The sequence below is a fragment of the Sardina pilchardus genome, chromosome 13 (genome assembly GCF_963854185.1).
Source record: "Sardina pilchardus chromosome 13, fSarPil1.1, whole genome shotgun sequence".
NCBI lineage: Eukaryota > Metazoa > Chordata > Actinopteri > Clupeiformes > Clupeidae > Sardina > Sardina pilchardus.
In genome coordinates, this window is record NC_085006.1 from 24,413,867 (window position 1) to 24,437,288 (window position 23,422).

At 45.3% G+C, this 23,422-nt stretch overlaps 2 protein-coding genes across 2 annotated transcripts; both read right to left on the minus strand.

The window, feature by feature from the left end:
• Window positions 1-605: 605 nt before the first annotated feature.
• Window positions 606-6,838, minus strand: si:dkey-202g17.3 (4F2 cell-surface antigen heavy chain). Its single transcript, XM_062552557.1, has 10 exons — window positions 6,684-6,838; window positions 5,898-6,306; window positions 5,519-5,683; window positions 4,727-4,821; window positions 4,205-4,282; window positions 3,985-4,040; window positions 3,550-3,745; window positions 2,431-2,538; window positions 2,202-2,243; window positions 606-1,058 (listed from the first exon to the last, which is right to left on the minus strand). Exons 2-10 carry the CDS (start codon window positions 6,295-6,297, stop codon window positions 690-692), a joined length of 1,509 nt encoding a protein of 502 aa, XP_062408541.1. The 5' UTR covers window positions 6,298-6,306; window positions 6,684-6,838; the 3' UTR covers window positions 606-689.
• A 4,531-nt stretch (window positions 6,839-11,369) lies between these two features.
• ppm1na (protein phosphatase, Mg2+/Mn2+ dependent, 1Na (putative)) lies at window positions 11,370-18,290 on the minus strand. Its single transcript, XM_062552809.1, has 6 exons — window positions 17,885-18,290; window positions 15,373-15,944; window positions 12,231-12,348; window positions 12,023-12,137; window positions 11,826-11,889; window positions 11,370-11,656 (listed from the first exon to the last, which is right to left on the minus strand). Exons 1-6 carry the CDS (start codon window positions 18,288-18,290, stop codon window positions 11,618-11,620), a joined length of 1,314 nt encoding a protein of 437 aa, XP_062408793.1. The 3' UTR covers window positions 11,370-11,617.
• Between the last annotated feature and the right edge of the window lie 5,132 nt (window positions 18,291-23,422).

Here is a 23,422-nt window from a genome sequence, read left to right on the forward strand (position 1 = left end):
CGGGAGTGTGTGTGTGTGTGTGTGTGTTACAGTTGGACTCGAGCTGCTCAGTCCAGCTGACTGGCAGCAGTAAGAGAAGACGAGGCCAAAGACTCTGGATGAACAATGCTCAACGTATGTGTGTGCATGAGTGGAAAATGTAATGGACAGATTTAATGTAACCTGCCCCCCCCCCCACCTCTCAAACACACAACTCTGTACACCTCCCGAGCATTGGCTGCTTTGTCTATTTAAACCATGCAGCGGGCAATGCTGGAGGAATGTCATCAAGCCCTTGTTGCAGACAGGACTTCCCCCAGATGTTTTGAAATAGGATTGTGTCTGTATGGACTTCTCATGAGAGGCAGTATTGCATCACTGATATATGGAGCAAGTGTCCACATGTTCCCATTTAGCTCAGACAGATTTCACATGCACTGTCAGGTATTTTACACACACGCACGCACGCACGTACGCACGCACGTACGCACGCACGCACACACTGCCTCTTGGCAATAAAAGCATGTTTGGCGCCACCTGCTGGATAATGTCATCAAAGGCACACAGATGTTACCAGTCCAATCACACTTTATTTCACATTAGATCTCTTCAATAAATTCCCTCAACGACCCCCCCCCCCCTCCCCCCATGTGTCCCATAATTGTATTTTAAATAAATCTTCTGCCTCGTCTTCACCAATCCCAGCCGTTTTAGGAGTAGCTCCCGCCCTCAAACAGTTTAATGACGATGGCCTCCTGAGGCTGCAAGCTCAGCGTCTCCAGGGAGACGGCGCCCAAGCGGTCCATTCCGGTGCTGGTGACAAACACCCCGCCCTCGGGCAGGCTGGGCGCCCAATCGGGCGAGAGCGCGTGGGGCTCGGCGCCCAGGTTGAGCAGAACCAGGAAGTGGACGCAGCCCCACGAGCGCAGGAAGGCCAGCGGAGGCGTGGGCGAGGTAGAGGAGGAGGTGTTGAAGGGGAGGAAGGTGAAGCTGCCGAACAGGAGCGCCTCCTCACGAGCGCGCGAGTGACTCAGCGACTGGAACAGGGCTATCGCCGAACGCCATTTCTTCCCTTCGTCCTAGGGAGTGAGAATGCAACAATTAAACATGCGTGTATGTACAGGCACACACACACACACACACACACACACACACACACACACACAAACAACCCTTAAATGACAGTACATCATTAACAGCTAAATAAAGTAATACATTAAAGTAAGAATGAAAGAATAGAAATATAGATAGAAGAAAGTCAGATGTTTTCCATCAACATTTTTTTTTTTCTCCCAAGAGGATGAGCCGGGGGGGCAAGAAATGGTTTCTGGGGACCAATAAATGTGATAAATCATACAGACTAGTACTGTGGAAAGAGGTTGGAGGTCATGAGAGACATTGATGCAATCTAATTAGGGTGTTTACGACTTTGAATGTTTGTCTTTATCTTTTAGTTGGTCACAACATGTTTTGCAACCAGGAGGACAGCCAGTTCTTCGCTCTTGGCTTCTCGTGTCAATCCGACCACGGGGTCTCTTGGTGCGCTGAATCACTTCTATCAAGGTCTGATAACACAGTGCTCTCTCTGCCTGCTGTTTTTGTTTTGGTCCGTCTTTGTTAGTTCTTTAAAAGAGCTTTTCTCCATTTCTCATAGGGGGAATCCCCCATCGCCAATCCATCAAGAACTGACTTACAGTACGCTCATATCAACGCACTCACTCAACACATGGAGTTGCAGCTGAACAAAAAGCTAAACTTATGCAAGACACTTTGCCCTGGGGCAACCACTGAAACACTGCCCCTGCACAGGTATGCAGTTCATGACCACCAGCCCCGTAAGCCTGGGCTAAGCAGAAAGGTAAACATATGCATACCTGGGAAAGCTGGAGAGGAGATTTGGTAGATGCTGACAGCACAAACATGGTCTTAACTTGACAGGTGGGGTTTTGTTTGTGTTTTTTTCCCCCCTTCTGTCGGTTCAATTATCGTTTCCTTGTTTTGGGTGCATCTTCACACAACCATTAAAAGGCTACACAGGACACTTGTGAAGACTTATTCTCAACAGAAGGGGATGAGAAGCTTAGTGTGACGCTTGCCAAACATGCTTTCAGACAGCCTGGGCCAAAACTGACTGATTTCGCTTTAAGCATAATGCTGACTTAGTTAAGTCCACAGGATCACTCCACACGGGTCCTAACCTGCAGCTGGAGTCGTGAACTCACCTGTATGTAAATCTCATCTCCGATGGCATTCACTGTGGTGTTCTGGAAGGAGGAGAGAGAGAAGGAAATGGCACATTACATTTGAGACCCTCTCAAAACGATCCCAGCATCCCAGCCTCTGACACCCCCACAAAAAGCTCCATGTCTCACTGAATCGCCTAGCACCTGTTGCATTACTCGCTTTGGCCTGTAGAGGGCAGCTAAGCTATGAGGAGAGTAGGTGACTCACCTCTGCTGGGGTGACCTCCTCACCGTCACTGACCACTGGGGTGCCCGGCAGGGTCATCAACAGCACCATGGAAATCCTCTGCAGCTCTGGAGACACAGGCCCTCCCACCTAACACACACACACACACACACACACACACACACACGTTAGGACAACACATTAGGACAACATTTTCCATAAATGTGAACAGCATGAGTTCATCAGATACCACATGACTATGCAAAGGGAGATTAGTTATATGTTGACATCGGTGAATATTCCTGGTTCCTGTTTGTCTCTGAACTTTTAAATATGCATGTTTATACCAAATTATCGTTTAACAAACTTAAACATGGCGAGCATCCAGGCAATCAACAATAATTTCCCCCTCTGCCATATTGGAACACACCTCTGTTACGAGGATTTTTTTTTTTTTAATTATTTCCATCAGTCATATATTCAAAATGTATTTGCTATTTACATATTTCACTACTACTTATCATTACCGGGCGACTATTATTACGTCTGCCAAGGAGGTTATGTTTTCATAGGGGTTTATCTGTCTGTTTGTCTGTTTTTTAGCAAAAAAGTCATGAATGGATTTTGCTAACATTTTCAGGGAAGGTCTGAAATGACCCAAGGAAGAAACAATTACATTTTGGGAGTGATCCGTATCACCGTCTGGATTCAGGAGGCGGTTTTGTTTTTCGCTTGGCGGTGTAATGGCATAGTATGGCCATGATCTGAATAGTTTAGGTTCAAACTTATGACAACCAAGGGAGAACAACACAGACGGAGGTCTGCACTCTCTCTGAGTGCTTTTCTAGTTGTTATTGCTATTTTCTCGTAGCCTGGGTGTTCCCATACTGCCTTGCGCGGTGATTTCTTTCACGCTGCTAAGGCAGTCTGGAAACTAACGCCCACATTTTCACCGGATGTTGGCGACCAATCACAGAACAGGGGAGAAAGCAAGACCATGATGAGCAATGCACAGACGCATTTGATAGACATCCGTGGCGCCCAATGAACAGATCTGGGCATTTTTTCAAATACGAAAAAATGAACGTCTGGTTGCCAGACCACGTCTCATTTGAGAAGTGGTAGGCGCTAGCCAGGCTAATTTTCTCGACCACTACCCACCGTCCAGCTGGGCCACTCTGTCCGGGGGGTCTGCAGGCTCTCCTCCACCGCGCTGGCCACCTCGGAGGCCGAGAGGGGGTGGGCCGAGGGGGGCAGCAGTGGCCTGGTCACCAGCTCCACCAGCGACGCGTTCACCGCCCCACTGGACACGTTCGACGCCACAAAGCTGTCCGTCGTTTCCCTCACCAGCAGAACCCTTCCGTGGGGAGAGATGTAAATAGAGTAAGGTTGGGAGATCCACAGCACAGAGATCGTTTTTAAATCCTTCACGCCAAACCCAGCAACTCCCAGCCCACTTGCTTGTGCCGCTAGCAAGACATATGCCAAGTGTGATGTCGTTTGGACAAACAGTTTGAGAGTTATGCGACGGACACACACATACATACACACACACACACAGTTCTCTGAGTGTTGCCATAAAGGTGAAATAAGTACCGTTCGTCGTCTTGCTCACTGAACTGCTGCAGCAAGGCCTTCCATTTCATCAGAGTCTAACAGAAAGGATAAACAGAACGTCAGAACACACAGCTCCTGCATGCCCTGTGGATGCATGCAAGTGAAACGTGTGTGCTTAATTAAAGCGCTACGAGCAAAAAGACTGAAAAGATAATTTTTCACTTTTCACATTTGAAGTGAATTTGAAGTGAGGTTTTACCTTCTCCGAGTAGGCTGCATCTGTATCGCATATGGCAAAACCGTAGACACCCTGCTCAAGCCAAAACTTCAAAGAGTACTAGAGCAAAAGAGAGAGTCACATCATCACTAGGGGTAGCATTCACATCAGATAGGACATCACCACAGCTGGACTCAGGCTAATCGCTCCCGGATAAGGAACGATAATCGGAGAGAATTTCAAAAGAAGCGGTTCATGCTATTTGAGTAGGTATTTCCATCTGTTCGCTATTTCATTTGCTTGTAATTTAATTTGCTTCAGTTCCTGATTCTCAGCTGCATACATCTGATCTGACTGACATTTCCCCACATTAAACCAAATATTTTGGCAAGGTATATGAGGAAAGTTTCTAATGAAACCACAGACCCTTGGCCAGGTACACATGAGGAACGTTCGTAATGAAATCATAGACCCTGAGGCAGTTACAGACAAGGAAAGTTTACAACAAAACCATAGATCCACGGCCAGGTACACACGGGCAGAGGTTATCCCAGTTACACCCACCTGTATGTATCCTGAGGAGTCAGAAAGGCCCTCCGTGTTTGCTGGTTCCTCTTCAATTACTTCCACATCACACAGGTCCAACAGGAACTTCATACCTGCACACAAATGAACAAATATGAATATACCCTAAATTTTACTTCCCTTTTGATCAGAAGTATAGGTTACGGTAATCTTTATATACGTGTCAGTGAGCAGATATGAAGGGCCTATTGTTTTCATTTTGTCACATTTCACATTCTTCATTCAGAAGGAAACAAACATAGAAGTATTTCTTCAGGCAGCCAAGTGCCCAATTTGCCCTCTGATGACAAAATTCTTGTTAAGGCTCTGGCCCCCTACCCTATTAGGTTACGTCTATAACGTGGCCGGCAAGCATGCATAATGTGCAAATGAATCTCCAATCACAAAGCTGATACAGTATGGCCCAAATACACCTTCCTCCATTGGCTTGACTGGCTGCTAATCACAATTATCAGCTAGTTACAGGGGTAAAGGGGTTGGTTTGGCCCCAAATCACCTTCCCATCCCTGGGTAGGTATAGGGGCTGGTACATGATTTTACATTACATTATATTTGGCTGACGCTTTTTTAACCAAAGCGACTACAACATAGTAAACATTTTTAGCAATTATCTTAATAATAGAACAAATTAAAAAGGTAGAGTACAATAGATAGATAGATAGATAGATAGATAGATACTTTATTGATCCTCAAGGGGAAATTCAAGATATATTCAAGATATATTCAAGATAAATTCAAGATATTCAATATGATATAGGATAAGGCACACACCTTCCTGTTGTCCCTCTTTGAGCAGCTGCTGGAACTGGGGCATGGTGCCGATGTTGTGACTAAACTCAGTCAGGTTGGAGGGAGAGATGCTCTTGGGGAACACCCCCTCCAGAATCAGCGCCCCAACACCCACCGACTTCAGATACGGCAGCCGCTCACGCATCACTACAGGTGGACAGATGCAGGAGGAAAATAAGTTACTTATGCATGACAAGTCCTTACCTAGCCTACTACTTTTTTTTTCAGGTAACAAAATATACATACTGTGCATACATATACTGTAGCAATTGTACATTTCAAACTTTATAGCTCTCTTTTATCCATGAACACACCAGCTACTGTAGCCTACTCAGAGACCTAGCAAGCCGAATTCCCTCACCTTCAAATCCGCCGACAGCGCCACCTTCGGAGTCCATGAGTAAGGACGGCTGCAGCCGGTAGAAGAGCTCCTTCTGCCACCAGCGGAGCACGGGAGCCACCGGGCGGGGGCTCTGCACGATGATGGCGATGGAGGCTCCGAGCATGGCCAGCCAGGTGAGCCAGAACAGGATCACTAGGCGGGAGCGGAACTTCTTCCAGCCGGGACTGCCTGCGGTCAGCTCCAACTCCTCCTTGCTAAGGGGTTTCCACCGGTACGGTTCGGGCTCCGGCTCCGGCTCCGGCATGAGCAAGGGGACCGTTTCTGCGCCACCCATGTTGCCTGCCAGCCCGGGTAGGCCTACCGTCGGCCCCGCACTCACGCTGCCGTAGCCCACGTCACCATCCGCGTTTAGAGGCATGCTGTCAACCTGCGTGTTTAGAGTTAGAGAGTTAAGTTAGAGATTCACTGATGGAAAGTTACAAAGCGAAGCAAAACGAGAGGCAGCCTTGACACCTTTCCCCCATGCAAAACTAAATCCGCCGAAGAAGCTAGAAGCCTAGGCCAAGTTGATGAAGCTCAAATGAACCTGTCCAGTGGGAATTCATTGGGTTAGCCTACGAGTAACTCCCTCAAGCATCATGCTAGCCAAGGCCTTCATTTTAAAAACGCAGCCTGCCTGGTAAGTATACATGGCAATTCTATGGACTTGTTGGAAATAAATAACTATCGAAATGCAGCAGACGTGCGAAATAACAGTAACCTAGTAAAGGGACCGTTTTCAGAAGGCAAATACCACAGGCCTACATGCAGGTGCTGCGGGAGTCGAGGTTGTCTAGGTCAGCTATAGTTGTCCTGCTCCGAACACAGGTGTGTGTCGTTCAAAGCCCTGCGCGTAGCAGCAGTATGTTCCTGCGGCCAATTAGCCAACAAAACAATTAGGCCTAGATTATCCTCTCACTCAGTAGCCTTACCCAGAGCCATATAGATATGTATCCATATGGCTCTGGCCTTACCTCCACAAAATATGGCTTCTAGAATCCTAACTAGGATACGTCCATAGACTCTCTATGGACACGTCAGAATGGTACACCAACGTCTCCTTTCTTCTGAGATTTGTAATGTCATGTTACAAACGACGTGCCTTCCTACACACTATTACAGGCGACATTAGGGCTATTAAGTGTCAGAAAAAAATAGGACAATTGACATGCACATTTTAATTTTGAAGAGAGCAGTTATCTTAACAGTCATCAACACATCAATAATTATTGACAGGACGATTGGATGCTTTGATTTTTCTTAAAATGACCATTTATTCTGTTCTTTGATGTTCAAACTTAAATACAAAGTAAAAAACCAAACATTTGACAGTGGAACAAATGTCAAACTGTATCTTTTCATGTCGCCTTAAGCAAAGTTACTATCTTTCTGAAAGCTTTTTTTTTAACAACAAAAAGGTCAAATGCATCTCCCATAACTACTCCAAACTCACCTGATAAGTATAATCCTCTCCCTGTTAGTCTTCTTGCAGTGTTTGTCCAAGTCTAGAATCCTTGAACAGTTACAGTGCAGTCCGTTCCTCTAAACTGTGTGTTCATTTTTGCATGTAAAGCAGTAACAGGTTTAGAAACGGTGTGAAAAATGTGACTGGGCCAATTAGTGAAGAGGTGCTGGCAGGATCCACACACGGCTCTCACATTCTGGACATATTACTGTTAGACTGGACGTCTCCAGCCTGGCCAACTTTAACTCAGACACTGCTCTCATTATAGGTGAACATATACATTTAATGCTGTATGTTCATTCACATCCAATATTTCATATTCATATCAGCCATTTAATATAGAGAAAACCTATACAGAGGTTTTATATTGTGTGATATGTTATTTATATGTTGTCCTGTAGAGAAGCCATTCTATGTTCCTCATCTTGTGTTCCTATACTCTAAAACAGCTGTTCACAAACTGTGGCACGGGTACCACTGGCGGTACGCGGACTCTCTGTTGTGGTACTCAGGAAGTCTCCAAGATGTTTTATTTCATGAAGATAAAAGAATCACTTCAAAAGATATATATATATATATATATATATATATATATATATATATATATATATATATTCTGGCTGGGGAGCAACTTTTGTGCTATATATATATATATATATATATATATATAATTATGAAAATCGTTACAAACTGTATAAACTAGTTTTTATTTTCTTGGAAAAACAGTATAAAATATTTTTTAATTGGCCTATTTCTATTTTAATGCTGGTCATAATGGTGGTACTTGGAGTGTCAATTATTCTCTGAGGTGGTACTCATTGTGAAACGTTTGAGAACCACTGCTCTTAAAGATGAAACCTCTGCAGTGTATGTAGCCTGGTGCAGAGATTGTAGGCAGGGCCGATCCTTTGATATTCTGGGCTGGGGAGCAACTTTTGTGCTGCTAAGTAGGGGTGTCACGATACCAAAAAATCAGTAGTCGGTGCCAATACCAGTAAAATTACACGATTCTCGATGCCAAATTCGATACTATCGTTAAAAAAAAGGATTTTCTAAAATCCCATGTAGGCTACTTAATGAATTTCTTTATTGAAATATTTGCAGAATACTGAAATATAATTTCTATAACATACAGAGCATAACAGAATACAGTATCCAATTGCGAGCATATCACATAGGCTTACACATAATTAATTAAATCACTTTTCTAATGGATTGTATAAAAACCAACAACTTATCTCCTTTTTATCGCTCTGCTTTCATATAATGTGAATGATTTTTTTTACAAGATGTAAAGTCTTTATTTGAAACACACATACATTCTGTAACTATTTATACATTCTATATGAAATTTCTGATCTTCATTAGCAGCAAACTTTATGCAGATTATAGCCTATTCATATTACAACTCCACCTCTTAAATTCAGCTGTCTGGTTGAAGCCTCAACATTTTGTAAACAAAGTAGCAGGCTAAGCTTATCATACTCTGGTTGGACTGTTCAGTTTCCCCACATGTGTTTAAGTTTCAAGGTAAGCTACTTTTTCTCCTTGGGACAGAACCTTTTAAGTCTTGGAGTTGAAAAACATTGGTATTGAGATGGTCAGTCAACTTGAATGCAAGAGTTTTAATGTCTGCAGCAGACTAGCTAATGATGCTAACCGGATTTTAAACAGCAATTTAGCTAGTCGTCTTCTGTGCGTCATTGCGTTCACGATTGTGAATGTTTTATTTGGATTAAATGTGCATGTCGTGGGCGGGTGTCCATTGAGCACGTACGAGAGCGGGCCAAGGAGAACAAGTTTACTTTTACTGTTTGGTAAAGTTGCACGTATAATCTACAAAAGTTGCGGAAGAACTATATGTTTCCACCCGGGCAGCGTGAGGTGCATCAGTACGACCACGCTTCCAGGAATGATCTGGTTGGTTTTCATTGAGACAGACGCTGTGCACGTAGGGAGAGGCTGTGTGTGTGTGTGCATATGTGTGTGCATGAGAGACAGACGCGTGAGTGACAGAGGGAGAGCAGGGAAAGGAAATTCAGCTTAACGAATGTTGCGTGTTTTTCAATACCGTTAAAAAATGGATAAGTAAATAAAAAAAAGTAACGAAACGCAATATGTGGCGGCCTGTGCTGAATCTGTGGCGCATCACCACAAATTAGTCAATGTGTGGGAAACACTGTAATTGCCCCCATCAGTTCCGGAAGAGTCGCAGCACCGATGCTTATGCTGGCGTCGGTGCTTACGGTGCTTCAAAAAAATAGGCATCGTCGGTGTTTTTTCATTTTAGAATCGAGAGGTATCGCAAGTATCGGTTCTCGTGACATCCCTACTGCTAAGTGTGACACAATTATCAATGAGTGTACGTAATGCAGATCAGCACAGCAAGCACCCCAGCCCCCCTTAAAATGCCTACTCAATATAATACACTTTTATGATAAGCACACTTTGAAAGAGCCAGTATGGTGAATAAGCATTTTAGATGGACAATTCAATACATTTTCAATTAGCCAGGTGCCATAATGTCAGACAATAGCACTGGGATGTCTACTGTCAGTTGCACTTGCTGTTGGAATTTTTCAAGTGATTGAAACAAAGAGCCCCATTTCAAAGAGTACATCACTAAAATGTTTTATTCAATTAAGATTTATTGATAAATAAATAGTTTAGATTTTTTCTTTCTTTTCTACAGAAGTTTAGGAAACAAGAAAATGAACAAACAAGCAGAGAAGAACATTTAGGAACTGAAAAGAAACAAATTAATCAAACAAAACAATAAAAGGATCAAAGTACACAGCATTCAACCGCTCCTCAAATCCTCCCAAACGCCCAACCCAGCCCTGGCTTGTTACTGTATACCTGGGCACGTGTGCAAAGTGACGCCTGCTTCCCCCCCTCCCACCCCCCCTCAAGTCCACATGGCCCTGCAAAGTGTTTGCCCTGTGGCTTTAGACATAATTACCCCCCCCCCCACACACACACACACCCCACATGTTATGTGTGCTAGTCTGTTACTCTATCTCCAAACATCACAGCTTGGTGGCAAAGCTAAATTTGTATCAATTTGTTGAGAGTGTGTAGCCTACTTGTGTGGTGTTGAACAGGCACCAGTCAAGCTCTGCAGGGAGTAGCAGCACTACTTCTCCTGCACCTCAAGAGGGCGCTAAGAGCACCCAGGGGATTTAGCCTTCTTGCTAGTACTAGTAGCACGCCTCCCTCTTATGTCTGAGGACACAAGACTGTGCTGCTCACAGTGCTGGATGGATACACAGCAGAGGTCAAGAATTTGTCCTTTGGTTGAAGCGTTAGCTAGGCTGGATGAACCCTGGCTGCCTGACTTGCCGGTTGAATTTGGATTTTGCCCGGCAGCTCAGGCTGGAAACCTGCACATCCTCCCCTGCTTCCTGTCCACAACTTTTGGGTCCAATCGCAAACTAGCTTATCCAAAAGGCGCACCCGGATCGTTGGTCTGATTAGTTGAAGGGTTTTCCAAGCATACAGAGTCATTTGAACGATGGATCACGCCTCTTGTGCAGTAGAAATAAAGCGCAGACTCCCCAGACTAATGTTCAATCTTAAAAGATTGATCTTAGTATGGTGGTAGCCAGGCTAAGCATTAGCTGCAGCAGGATGGGGTCAGTGTGACGGCTTCAGAGGAGCACATTTGCAGAGTTCAGAACTCTCTTGTTGAAAAGCACAGCAGTGAGTTGACGGACTACAGGTGGTTATGCGTGTGTGTGTTAAGGCCGGCGGCCACTGGACACAGCGCACAGTGGTGTGGGCTTAACGCGCAGGATTTTAGAACAGTTGTCTAACCTACAGTATATGCGGCTGCCGCGTGGCAGACGTTTCTAGTGGGGTTTGCTCCGTCTAAAACAATGGAGTTGATTTTTTTCATCGCTCTGCGTACGTGTCCGGTGGGCGCCGGCCTTTATGTACTGTATGTCTGCTGCGCTCACAGACCTACAACTAAACAGGCACTGAGCTTTAAGACAGAGTAGTCTATTGGAGTGTGAGACTGCTGGGAGGACCAGTGTTATGTGTGAAGTGGATGCTGTGGTATCAGTGGTTTGTTGGCAATGTTGCTCTCTGTTGTACAGGAGGAAGTGGTACAAGTTGGCTGCTCTTTATTTTTATTTTTTTCGTTTCTTTTTTTAGATAACTTTTTTTTCTGGTGTGAAAATGTTGCCATGGAGACATGATGCCTCTGTTTCTGTTTCCAGGGGAACTGCCTCTAGTTGCTCTGGTTGGATTCATCGGAGCCTCCAGTGTCCTGGAACGGCAAACGTGACATTATCACATAAAAATAGCCTCATATAACAACATGTTCGTTGTCAGTCCTATCGTTCTTTGAACACCAAGGTCTTTAAGGACTCGATTCTCTCCATACATCTTAAGTCAGTTTTCTTAATGATGACTGAATGTATGCTCTGAGCACTCACCATGGGCTCTTGAACCTTGCATGCGGCCGCATGTTTCTGATACGAAGCTATGATGCAGTCTCTCCTGTTGGAAAGAGCGAAACAAAAACATTTCAACTTTGATGTTTCATCTTTCCATCTCTCGTTGTCTGTGTCCATTCTGTCTGTGATTGTTTCTATCGTGTAACTTGAGCACGGAATGGCACTGCCACCCTTACTTGCTTGTGATGCCTCCCCCTGGTGGCAGGCCTGGGATGTACTCGGCCGTCAGGAACTTCATGACAAAGAGCAGATCAGGCTCCTCATCTCTGGACTGAAGGAGCTGGATAGCCTCTGTTCAGATAGGGAGACAAATAGTCCTTCATTCACGCTGCATAAACACTATCATTTTTTATTTAATGACTCTTGTTGTCATGGCAAACTGACCTCCCACTTTTGCATCAATTATTTGTTCCATCTCTGCCTCACGCTGCAGTGCCTCTTGTGACACATGGGGGGCGCCAGGGAAGCCGATGATAATGATGCTCATGTTATCCAGACTGCCCTGTAGGGGGAGACAAAGAGAGCCGTATTTGTTTTGTCACGTCGTCTACCAGCTCTCCTGGCATTTATTGTCACATATTTGTTTTCATATTGAGTTATAAGTCGTTTAATTTCATCCTAATTCAGGCTCCCATTAATCAATCAATCAATCACCAATAAATCAATCAGTCAATCAATAATCCTGTTTCATGCATAACACTATCAATAATGTTGATAGTTATGTTTGAGAGAGAGAGATAACCAGGCTGCTTTTTTTTCCCCACTTGGATTAATAATGGGTTGCACAATGTGAGATAATGTCAGACCTCCAACTCTTTGTAGATATTCTTGACTATGCACGTTTTTTTTTAGCTTAATTTGCCTTAACTGATCAGCTTCGGAGTCATTGGAATGGTTGTTTGACTTATTTTGGGGATGAATGACGGCTGTCTCGCTACTCGCTAGCGGGCCTGTGGCACTTGCAAACAGAAAGTCTCCAGCCTCGCGATCATGCTCATGAAAAGGCACACTGACCGATTGCGGAGTGTTGTAATACACACTAAAGCTGTAGGGAAGCTCTGCAGAGAAACCTGCAAACATAAAACAAGCGACAGCGAAACTGGCGAAGAAATCGCCAAACCTGCATAGATTCCCTTTAAAACATAACTTTAAATTGCTTTGTGCAATCATTAGAGAACAGTATGATATTTTTCACAATCCAGATGTTGGAGATTTTACATAATTGTTTTCTTTATTAGGAGAGTGTACTGAAAAAAAATAAAACTGATTATCAGCTAGGGAATAAATAGGTCAGCGAGATCTCTCAGTCTCAACGGGTTCATATTGTGTTATGAAGTACTGTACCAGACGGCTAAGACTAGTGCGACCTTGTTGCCATTGATAAACAACAGTTTGTTCCTTGGAAAGGCTAAGATGGTTTACCTTCTACAGGCCACACTGAGCCTTAGACAGTTACACACACACACACACACACACACACACACACACACACACACACCTAATCCCTGCTCTCTGGCCCCTCCCTCTCCCTTTCTATCAATCTCTTTCTACAACTCACTCTCATTTCTCCCTCTCTGTCTCTCTCTTTCCCTTTCTCTTTCTATCTCTCTCTCGCCATCTCTCCCCCCCCCCCCCCCCCTCTCTCTCTCTCTCTCTCTGTGCCTCTCCTGTTGTAATCCACCTATTTACAGGACAGGCTATCCTAGTCATCTGGCCCAGGCCATGATGACGTTACATGCCGTAGGGGCATCCTGTTAAGCTCCCTAAGGTACTGTATGACGAGGAAGCTCAGAGTTATGTAATCTTATGTAACGCAAGACCTCGAAAGTATCTCAAGATATTGATTTTATTTAGTTTATTCTATTATGTTGTTGTTGTTTTTATTTACCAAGGTCCTATTATACCTATCTCTCCTATTTCGGGAGAGTAACAAAGTCCACCTTGATAAGCCTACTGTAAGATGTATTGAACTAGACCCTATTTGAATTGACACAAAATATAATAATTGATATCTATGGCCCTTGGTACCCAATTGGTCATAAACTGCCTTAAAAAAGGGCCATGATCCTACCCGATCAGTCTTACATAGTGAAGTATCAGGAGTTCCGAGTGCTTCTCTGTAGAGACTTCTCTGTATTATACAGTAATTTCCCGCATATAAGCCGCATTGTGTATAAGCCGCAGGACAGTGTTTTATGCAAGTTAAAAGAAACAAAACCGTATTAACACCATGTTAACTGGCCCTCTGTATTATCCTAATATCTGAGGAAATTTTGCGAAATCAATGTATAAGATGCGACTAATAGTCGGGAAATTACGGTACAGTAAGTCAGAACGAGGTTAAGGCATTATTTCAGGATAAAGTAACTGGCTTTGGTTCTTTTACGTGTTCTGGAGTGCATCTGAGTCCAGTAGCTGACCTCCAGTTTGGGTCAACTGAGTTGACCAGTAATATCACTTGGCAATCCTTACTGTACCTAAACCTGTCTTCTCCATTGCACCACAATGGTCTCAGTTCCTGACTGGGCCGGCCTCTTGCTGTGCTTTAAGAGACCTTAAGGAGATTAATGCTAAATATTCCGCTGGAGGATCTCATCTTCACAGAATTCCATTGAGGTAAAAAAATAGGACTAGTTGGCCCTACTGGTTTGACATATTTTAGCTGTACCGTCCAGTCACCCTCTTGAGGCTCTCCGTCTCTGGCCTTCACAGAGAGTGTACCCCTAACAGCGGCTCCAGAGGGCCTGTGGACAGCATAAGAGGTGTCTGTGTGGGTTGACTGTGTGGTTTGCTACTTCTACCTGAGCATGGCACAGTATCCAGCTCTCCTCTACTCTTGTGGTAGCCTACACCCCATAATCGTTCTCCACCTTTTGATTCAGTTCAACTCTCTGTGCAGTGTAGACAGAATGGGACTTGTACTGGTTGATATAGGATTTGGTTGATATAGGTTGATGATAAGCGACCTTGGGTTTCTTGAAAGGTGCTTTAAAGATAAAATGTATTATTATTATATATCAAGGGCCTTCTATACCAAGGACCCGATGTGGCAAAACCACAGAAGCACAAGATCTTTTTTTTCACCCCACTTCAGCTTCAGCCACTCTGGCATGGCTACATATGGGACTCGAGGAAAAGGAACAGGCTTCGCTCAGTCTGTTTGATACTTCAGAGTGCTTATGACTCACTCACAGAGAAACAAGAAAAAGCTGTGCTAGATTATTTTATGATTGCACACAGACGTGTGTGGGCGTAGTTCCAGTGTGCTAATAAAAGAAATCACCATACGCAAAGCGCAGCTTTTTTTTGTCTTTCACAGCTAACACAATTTCCCCACTATTGGTACATTGATTTTACAACATTTCATCAGCTATGAGGTTAATACACGGGGGCGCTTAATATGGTATTAATATGTTTTTTGTTTCTATTAACGCTGTGCTGCGGCTTATACACAATGCGGCTAATACACAGGAAATAACTGTACACGTGGCACCAGAGAGCTAGTAGAGCACAGCTCCGTACTGACCTTGTAGAGGCAGAGGTCCAGCACCTGCGTGCACACCTCCCTTAGGTCCTCGCAGACCTCCAGACGGGAGTGGACGAAGGCACTCAGGTCCTCGTTGCTCAGGGCGTCCCAGACGCCGTCGCAGGCCACCACGAGGAACTCGTCGTCGGCGGAGCGCTCCAGCTCGTAGACCTCGGGCTCGGGCGACACCAGCTGCTCGGTCTGCGGGCGCCAGCCCACCTCCTTGAAGTCGAAGTCGCCGAGGGCGCGCGAGACGGCCAGCGAGCCGTTGACGCGCTGCAGCGTCACCGAGCCGCCGGCGTTCTGGATGCGTTCGCGCTCGCGCGGGTTGCACGGCTTGTGGTCCTCCGTGTAGAAGTGAACGCGGCCGGAGCGGCACAGCAGGGCGCGCGAGTCGCCGCAGTTCATGAAGTAGATGTTGCGCGGAGAGACCATGACGGCCGTCGCCGTGGAGCCGCTGCGGTCCCAGGTCTCGCGCCGCGCCATCTCGTGCATGCTCCGGTCGATGGCCAGGAAGCCCTCGTGGATCCCCTCTTTCACCTGCACGGGGTCCTCCTCCGCCTTAATGCCACCTAGTGGACAGGAGGGGAAACAGTTAGCCACCCACCTGAGACCACATCAGACTCTAGTTCCCACCCTCCTAAGACCACATCAGACTCTAGTTCCCACCCTCCTAAGACCACATCAGACTCTAGTTCCCACCCACCTAAGACCACATCAGGCTCTAGTTCCCACCAGAACCATATCAAGCTTTAGTTCCCAGCCACCCAGGACCACATCAGGCTCTAGTTCCCATCCACCCAGGACCAAATCAAACTCCGGTGCTAGATACTGTAATGACCTACTACTACTGTAGTAAGTACAGTAAGTCAAATTTAGTTAAAGAATGATACTAGACTACACCCATGCTTGATCAGGAACATACATATTCCAGATTATGGTGGCGGAAATGTTCTGGGTTCAGTTTCTAGCTGCCACTGTTGTGCCCATGTGCAAGGTACACACATATAGCCTCTAGTTCCTTGTAATAGCTCGATTTGGATTAAATCATCAGCCGTGAATTGAGCTGTCAGCACCAGTAACACATACGTTTCCAATAGATTTTATTTAGATAATCCGAATATGTCCGTCTGGACACATAAACCAAGTTCTGACTGCTCAAAAGAAATGACATTGCTAATGACATTGCTGTGTTTTTCATTAGGGGTGTTGGCACGGCGGTGAGAGATTGCCCTTTGCCTGTGAGAGTGTTGCAATGTGCCTGCTAATTGAAAAAAGGATTAAGTGACTACACATGCCTCTGCAATTGTCTTAAGGACCCCATGGAGAGTTTAGGGTGACCTTAGAGAACGCCCGCTGCGCAGTCATTGTCTTTAGCATTGTTCGTCTGTCATTGTCTGTTTTGTTTGAGTGTGCAGCCTGTACTGCACACAACCCGCACACAATGACATTGGAGTTGTTCTTGGACAACAAACTGATCTGAGCATTAATTGTTCAGTAAGTCACAAATTTGATTGACTGACAGCATTTGTCAGCATATTCTGGTTCTGATCTGTTGATCAGTGAGCACTGTCCCTATTCAATCCCTATTGTTCCTATTGATAGATCAATCAATCAATCAATCAGCCAGTCATTTTAGCACATTTTGTGAACATGTTCTGAAAGTTGCGCTACAAGCTTCGCTTATTTTCTTTCGAAGATGACCACTGACATTATCATTTTTCATTGTTTATCATTGATATCAAGCTGGTCATATTTAAAATCTTACTAATGCACAATATAAAATAGAACTGCACATTATTTTAACCAGCATCTTTCATCAGTCAGAAATCTGTACACAAACAAAAGCCCTTTGCCAACACGTTGTCCTCAACTTAAGCCTGTCAGCAATGACTGATTAATTCTGTTATCCCATGCCACTCATGCCCCCTGCTGCACCTCTGCAGGTGCCATGAGATTAGTGTGGGTACGGTGTTGGGGTGGTGTTGGGGTGGTGTGGTGTGGTGTGGTGTGGTGTTGTGTTGGGGTGGTGTGTGGTGTGGTACGGTACGGTACGGTACAGTACGTACTCGTGGCCTTTACTATATCTACAGTAACTATCTAACCACTATTACTAACTACCATATAAGTATCTTACTATATCTAACTATCTAGTCATCTATAACCACTATTACTAAATACCATACTAATTACCTCTGCCAATGTTTTCATCAGGGTTCGTTTGTATGTTTGTCTGTTTGTTAGCAAGATCACTCATAAAGTTATGGATGGATTTCAATAAAATGTTCAGGATATTTACTCTTAATCCTGCACCTCACACGGATGAGCGGTGATTTTTTACCTTTTTGCTTAATAAAATGTTCAGGAAAGGTCTGAAATGACCCAAGGAAGAACCCATTACATTTTGGGAGTGATTCGTATCGCCGTCTGGATCCAGGGTCTGCGCTCTCTGAGTGCTTTTCTAGTTACCATAGTAACTACCATACCTAGCTCTAACTCGTCTCCAACTCACCCGTGGCCATGATGTGCTGCAGCAGGTTGCGGGCGCAGAACTGCGCCACTGTGGTGCCCGCGTGCCCGTCGAACACGCCGTAGTACCCCCACTCCTCCAGCTGCCCGTCCATCTCGGGCACGCAGGTGTGGGCGTCCTCCATCTGCGCCCTCCAGCCCTGCATGCTGGCCAAGGCGTAGTTGGTGCCCCACCTGTTGCCGCCCTCGGCCGTGTTCTTGGTCAGCACGGGCCGGTCCAGGTACGGGCTGGGCATCCCGTCGTCGTCCTCGTCGTCCTCTCCGCTGCTGTCGCGCGGCGACCCGATGCCGCTGCGGAAGAAGAAGGTGACCATGCGCTCGGTCTCGCGCGCCAGCTGCCGCAAGAACGAGGGCACCTCGACGGCACTAGCTCTCCGTGCCGTACGCATGGCTCCGCGGAGACGCTCCCCGAGCTTCCGGGTGACCCTCCGGCTCCGGCCTCGACTCCGGCTCCTCCTGCCCCTGCTGCGGCTTCTGCTGCCCCCGCTGGGGTCGGCGCGCTCGCCTAGCGGGCCGGTCCTCCTCAACCGCCTGCGGCCGCGCCGGTCACTCCTCAGCAGGTCCAGTGCCTCAGCTGTGGCTCGGGGGAAAAACTCACCCGGCACAGAGCTCACAGAGAAATCACCGAGGAACTCAGAGAGAGAGAGAGAGAGAGACGGAGACACAGGAGGCTCGTCGCTCACCTGTTGGCTCTAGGGTGCTGTCGGAAAACACCTCACGCACAGTTCGTTTGATGCTGCGGAGAAACAATGAGTTTATCTAAATCCATTGTCCTGTCACAAAGGTTTCCTCCCCCCCGGTGTTAGTGTTGGGCGGTTCTCGGAGCGGTCATCCCTCTGTGGCAGCTGGCTGGCTCGGACACTGGCGCTTGCTTGTGCCCGCTGGCTCATTGACTGCTTGTCCTGTGTGTGAGGTTGTCCTGGGCTTACCTGGACAAGTCATTCTCTCGCAAAACCCTGTGATTGGTCAGTTCAGCAGCGGTGCTATTTCTGTTTGCTCATCCTTAGATACACTCACCTGCCCTCCCTCCCTCCCTCCCTCTCTCCTTTCTCTATCCCTCTCTCTCTCCCTCTCTCCCTTTCTCTCTCCGAGAGAGTAGTCACTAATCCCAGTGGCAGCAGTAAGGAGTCGGGGGATTAGCTCAGTAGTGACCACCTCACCAGGCTCTGGGCCCGTCAGCATTTCATAATGGCATGTGAAACAGCAGCGCATAAGTGGTTTTGGAGGCTGTGCGTGTTTTAGTGCGCTGGAGGATTGGAGACGCTGAGACATGCAATGTACCCGTCTCTTAATAGATATGACATGACACACACAACACACACACACATGAACAAGACACATTACAGAGAAAGACTGATGAGGTACATACATGAATTGCATACAACTTGTAGTGTCTCCAAAGGGGACTGCAGGTCACGCCACAGGTCATGTCAGGTATATAGCTGTATACGGTTTGATATACTTATAAGTTATAGTTTGATAAGTAAATAGTTTGGTAAATTATAGTTTGATATAAGATAAACTATAGATAGTAGTTAGATCAGTGATGGTTTGATTTGTGTGTGTACATACACATTAGTTAAGTATGGTAGTTAAAGGTGACAGAATGGAAACCATTTTTTTGTCTTGGTTTTGATGAATTAGGAGAGGTTGTGCATAACCGAAAAGAGCTATCACGAACATGAGACATGGTTGTGCCCTCCTTCATATGAAAATCTTGATCATAGAAATAGTGACTAAAGAATGGTCTAAGCCTACTTGTGATGTCAAATATCGTAAAGCCTTTGAAGTTCACTTGGGGTTGCCAAAGAGGGCACCATTTAGTCAAATAGACCATTTCACTACCCAGTCTAAATATACAGTAAGGTTGTGTTTGGGCTTAAAATTGTACTTGTGTTTATTCTTTATAAATACAATTTGAATATATACTATTTTAACGTTAGAGAACACAGGACAATACTCAATTAATCCATTCTATGTCCTCTTTAAAAAAGTTGTAGTTATATTTAATAGTTTGATGAGTTATAGTAGGATATGGTAGTTATAGTTAGTTACAGTATAGTGGTTAGATGACTTAATTATATAGTTAGATATAGTGAGATGAGTTTTAATTAGATAGTCACCTTAATTAGATGAAGGCACCTTCCTCAATTAGTGTTTCATTGAATTGGAGGACCGATGCCAGTGATTGTGTAACATGTGAGTCCTGTTCATGAGTATGCATGTATTGGTTCTTTGGCAGGTGATGACACACCCATATGCTTATATTGTATTAAAATGAGCATTTCAAAGTCTGGGACCATTGGAATTTAGAACAATAAATTGTTTGTGTAATAATATAGCAATATAGATAGTTAGACACAGAGGTCTGGTTAGACATAGTAAGATAAGTTCTAACGCTGAAAACTCCAACAGGTCTGGGTGATGGTGATGATAATAGTGGTAATAATTGGATGAATATTATTCAATTTGTTTGTTGTTGGTTTTGTTTTTGTTTTTGGAAGAGTAAAAAATGTAATCATATTATTATTCGGCAGTTACTGTGTGTCAACCCTTTTTGTATACAGTCAGTGATATCAACAGTGAACAGGGGGGGCCAATGTTTTAATGCTTTACTTAGGGGTTTTCCTTTGTTTACAGTAAACACTCTTGCCCTGTGAGGTCATAGTAACTAGCTAAATGCCCACCACCTCCCTTTGCCAGTGACGCTGTCTAGTTCCTGTCCTGTTTTAGTGGCTTAGCTAATTAGCTAATTAGCCTTGTGGGTGCATGTGAAGCAGAGCAAGATGTGATTCCGTGGTGGTCGTGCAGATTAGTCTACTTAAGATTGTGCTGTCTGACGTTTTTTTCCTGAGCCATTCATAAATAGTAAACATCAGCGGCCGAAACGGGTGGGTTGAAGTCAGATCATAGGGTTGTCTTTTCTGCTCTGAGAATAGAGCAAGTCATTCCATTTTTATCAACCAGCCAGTTGACGTGGGCTAAATAAAAGATCTTAGCAACCAAAGAACAGGCTCTATTTGTATGTGTACTCATGACTTCAATGCCATTTTTATGTAGCCGTGAAAATGGAGATTCATTAAAAAAAAACAAAAAACATTTTTGAATACCTCTATTGGTTGTTTTAGCTGTTCCTTTGGCATGCATGTTTGCTGGAGGTAGGCTATAGATGCAGTTGTATTTCTTAACCACAAACGGGATCTTTAATAAATAATTTATATTGTATGTTTTTATGTTTTCATTTATTAATTTAGCAGATTCTATCCAAAGCAACTTACATTTGACAATTACAAGAGCCATTAGCCCAGCAGCATCTTGGGGTGAAGTCTCTTACTCAAGGGCACAATGGCCAGGAATTGCCGGGATTTTAAACCAAAGGATTTTCAATCCAGTTACAGTACATTTAGTTGGTGGTATGTACCTACATTTGCATACGTTTCCACTGACTGGAGCCTGACCTGCCAGTGTTGGGCTGGCAATCATGTGCACTGTGTGAGCGGTTTTAATTGATTTGACACACTTGGTAGACTTGACCATGCCGTGGGTGTGGGATTTAGCAGCTATTTGGAGCTGGAAGTAATAATTGATGTTTTAAAACATGGGTGTTCACCGCAGCAGCCTTTATTTAGCCACTTTAAAAATAGAGCAGTGGTCCTCCAGGTATGCATGCAGGTAATATGGCTTCCACAGCCACAAAGTTATTTTACTTAATAGATTTCACTGCCTGTTTTATATCAGTATTTCAGATTGTTCTTTATTTCAGATATAGGCCTACAGTGGAGATGTGTGCAATGGACTAGTTGCCCAAAAGGCTCTCTGTGAGCTTGGCCCTTTCCGAAACGTGCCCCTAAACCCTCCCCCTACACACTTCCACTTCGTTTGCGCGCCGTTCACGCGAGGGTCCGCCACATTGAGTATCAATGGTTTGACATAGATTGACCTAGAACGTTAGATGTGTTTCAGTGTTATGGCGTGGTTGAGCATCAGGTTGTGATGAGGGGGATCGTTGTGTTGTGTGAGTGAATACGCATTTCATGTGTGTATGAGTGGTGTGTGTGTCTGCTCTTGCGGTATGTGATGATGGTGATGCATGGAGGGGACCGGAGGGAACTAAGTGGTGTGTGTGTGTGTGTGTGTGTGTTATATGGTTCCATTGCCGGCCCCATGTCTTTGAGGCTGAAGGTAACCCGGGGTGACAGCGGGCAGAGGTGCTCTCTCATGCATGGCTGCACACACACACAAATCAGCCATGAGCACGCCCACACACACGCTCATGCGCACACAGTCTCACACACACACACACACACACACACACAGTCTCAAGCTCACACACACAGAAATGTCCACATTCAGCACCTCCACTGTGCATATACTCACATGTATTACACAATTTGTCCACCACACACACACACGCACACACACACTAATAGACACACTCATATACACACACCAAGGTTTGACGCTTACACTCTCTCACACACACATATAGAAGTATCTGCACACACTAAAAAACAATGCACACTCAAAGATATCAGGCGTCCACATACAATAACTTACAGAAAGCATTAATGTACTGTAGCTAAGCAAACAGACACACATACAGTACACACACACAGGCACAACCACACACACACACACACACACACACACACCCAGACACACACACACACAGACATGTGTCCTCACACAACCTCCCACACATGGATATACGACTGATCTCCAGCGTCTGCTTTCTGCCTGATACATCTCCCCTGCAGTCATCTTGTTGATGGAGAGAGAGAGAGAGAGAGAGAGAGAAGAGGAGAAAGAGACAGGGGTGGAGAGAGAGAACGGGAGAAAGAGGCAGACGTGGAGAGAGAGAGAGAGAGGCATGGATGGATAGAGAGAGAAGAAGAGAAAGAGGCAGGGATGGAGAGAGAGAGAGGAGACAGAGAAAAAGGCAGCGGAGGAGAGGCAGGGAGGGGCTATTCTCTAGTGAGCAACAGAAGGAAAGGGGAGGGGTGACTGAGTGAGCAGGCAAGCGAGAGAGAAACAGTGTGTGTGTGTGTGTGTGTGCGCGAAACAGAGGTGCACTGGAGAAAACCTCTGAAAGGAGAGGGAAGGGAAGTGGAGGAGGAGGAGGAGGAGAGAGAGAAACAGATAACAGGAGTGAGAGAGAGGGAAAGCAAACGAGTAACTGTGTGTGTGTGAGGGAAACATCGGTGCACTGGAAACAACCTCCACTAGGAGAGGAAGGGGGGAGAGGAGGAGGAGAGGGAGAGGGGGAGAGATAACAGGAGCGAGAGAGGGAGAGCGAATGAGAAACTGTGTGTGTGTATGAGAGAGAGAGAGAGCGAAACAGCGGTGCACTGGAGACAACCTCCAATAAGAGAGGGAGGGGGGAGTGGAGGAGGAGAGAGAGAGAGAGTGAGTGAGAGAGGGAGAGATACGGTAGATAACAGGGGCTAGTGAGGGAGAGCGAACGAAAAAGAGTGTGTGTGTGTGTGTGTGAGAGAGAGAGAAACAGAGGTGCACTGGAGAC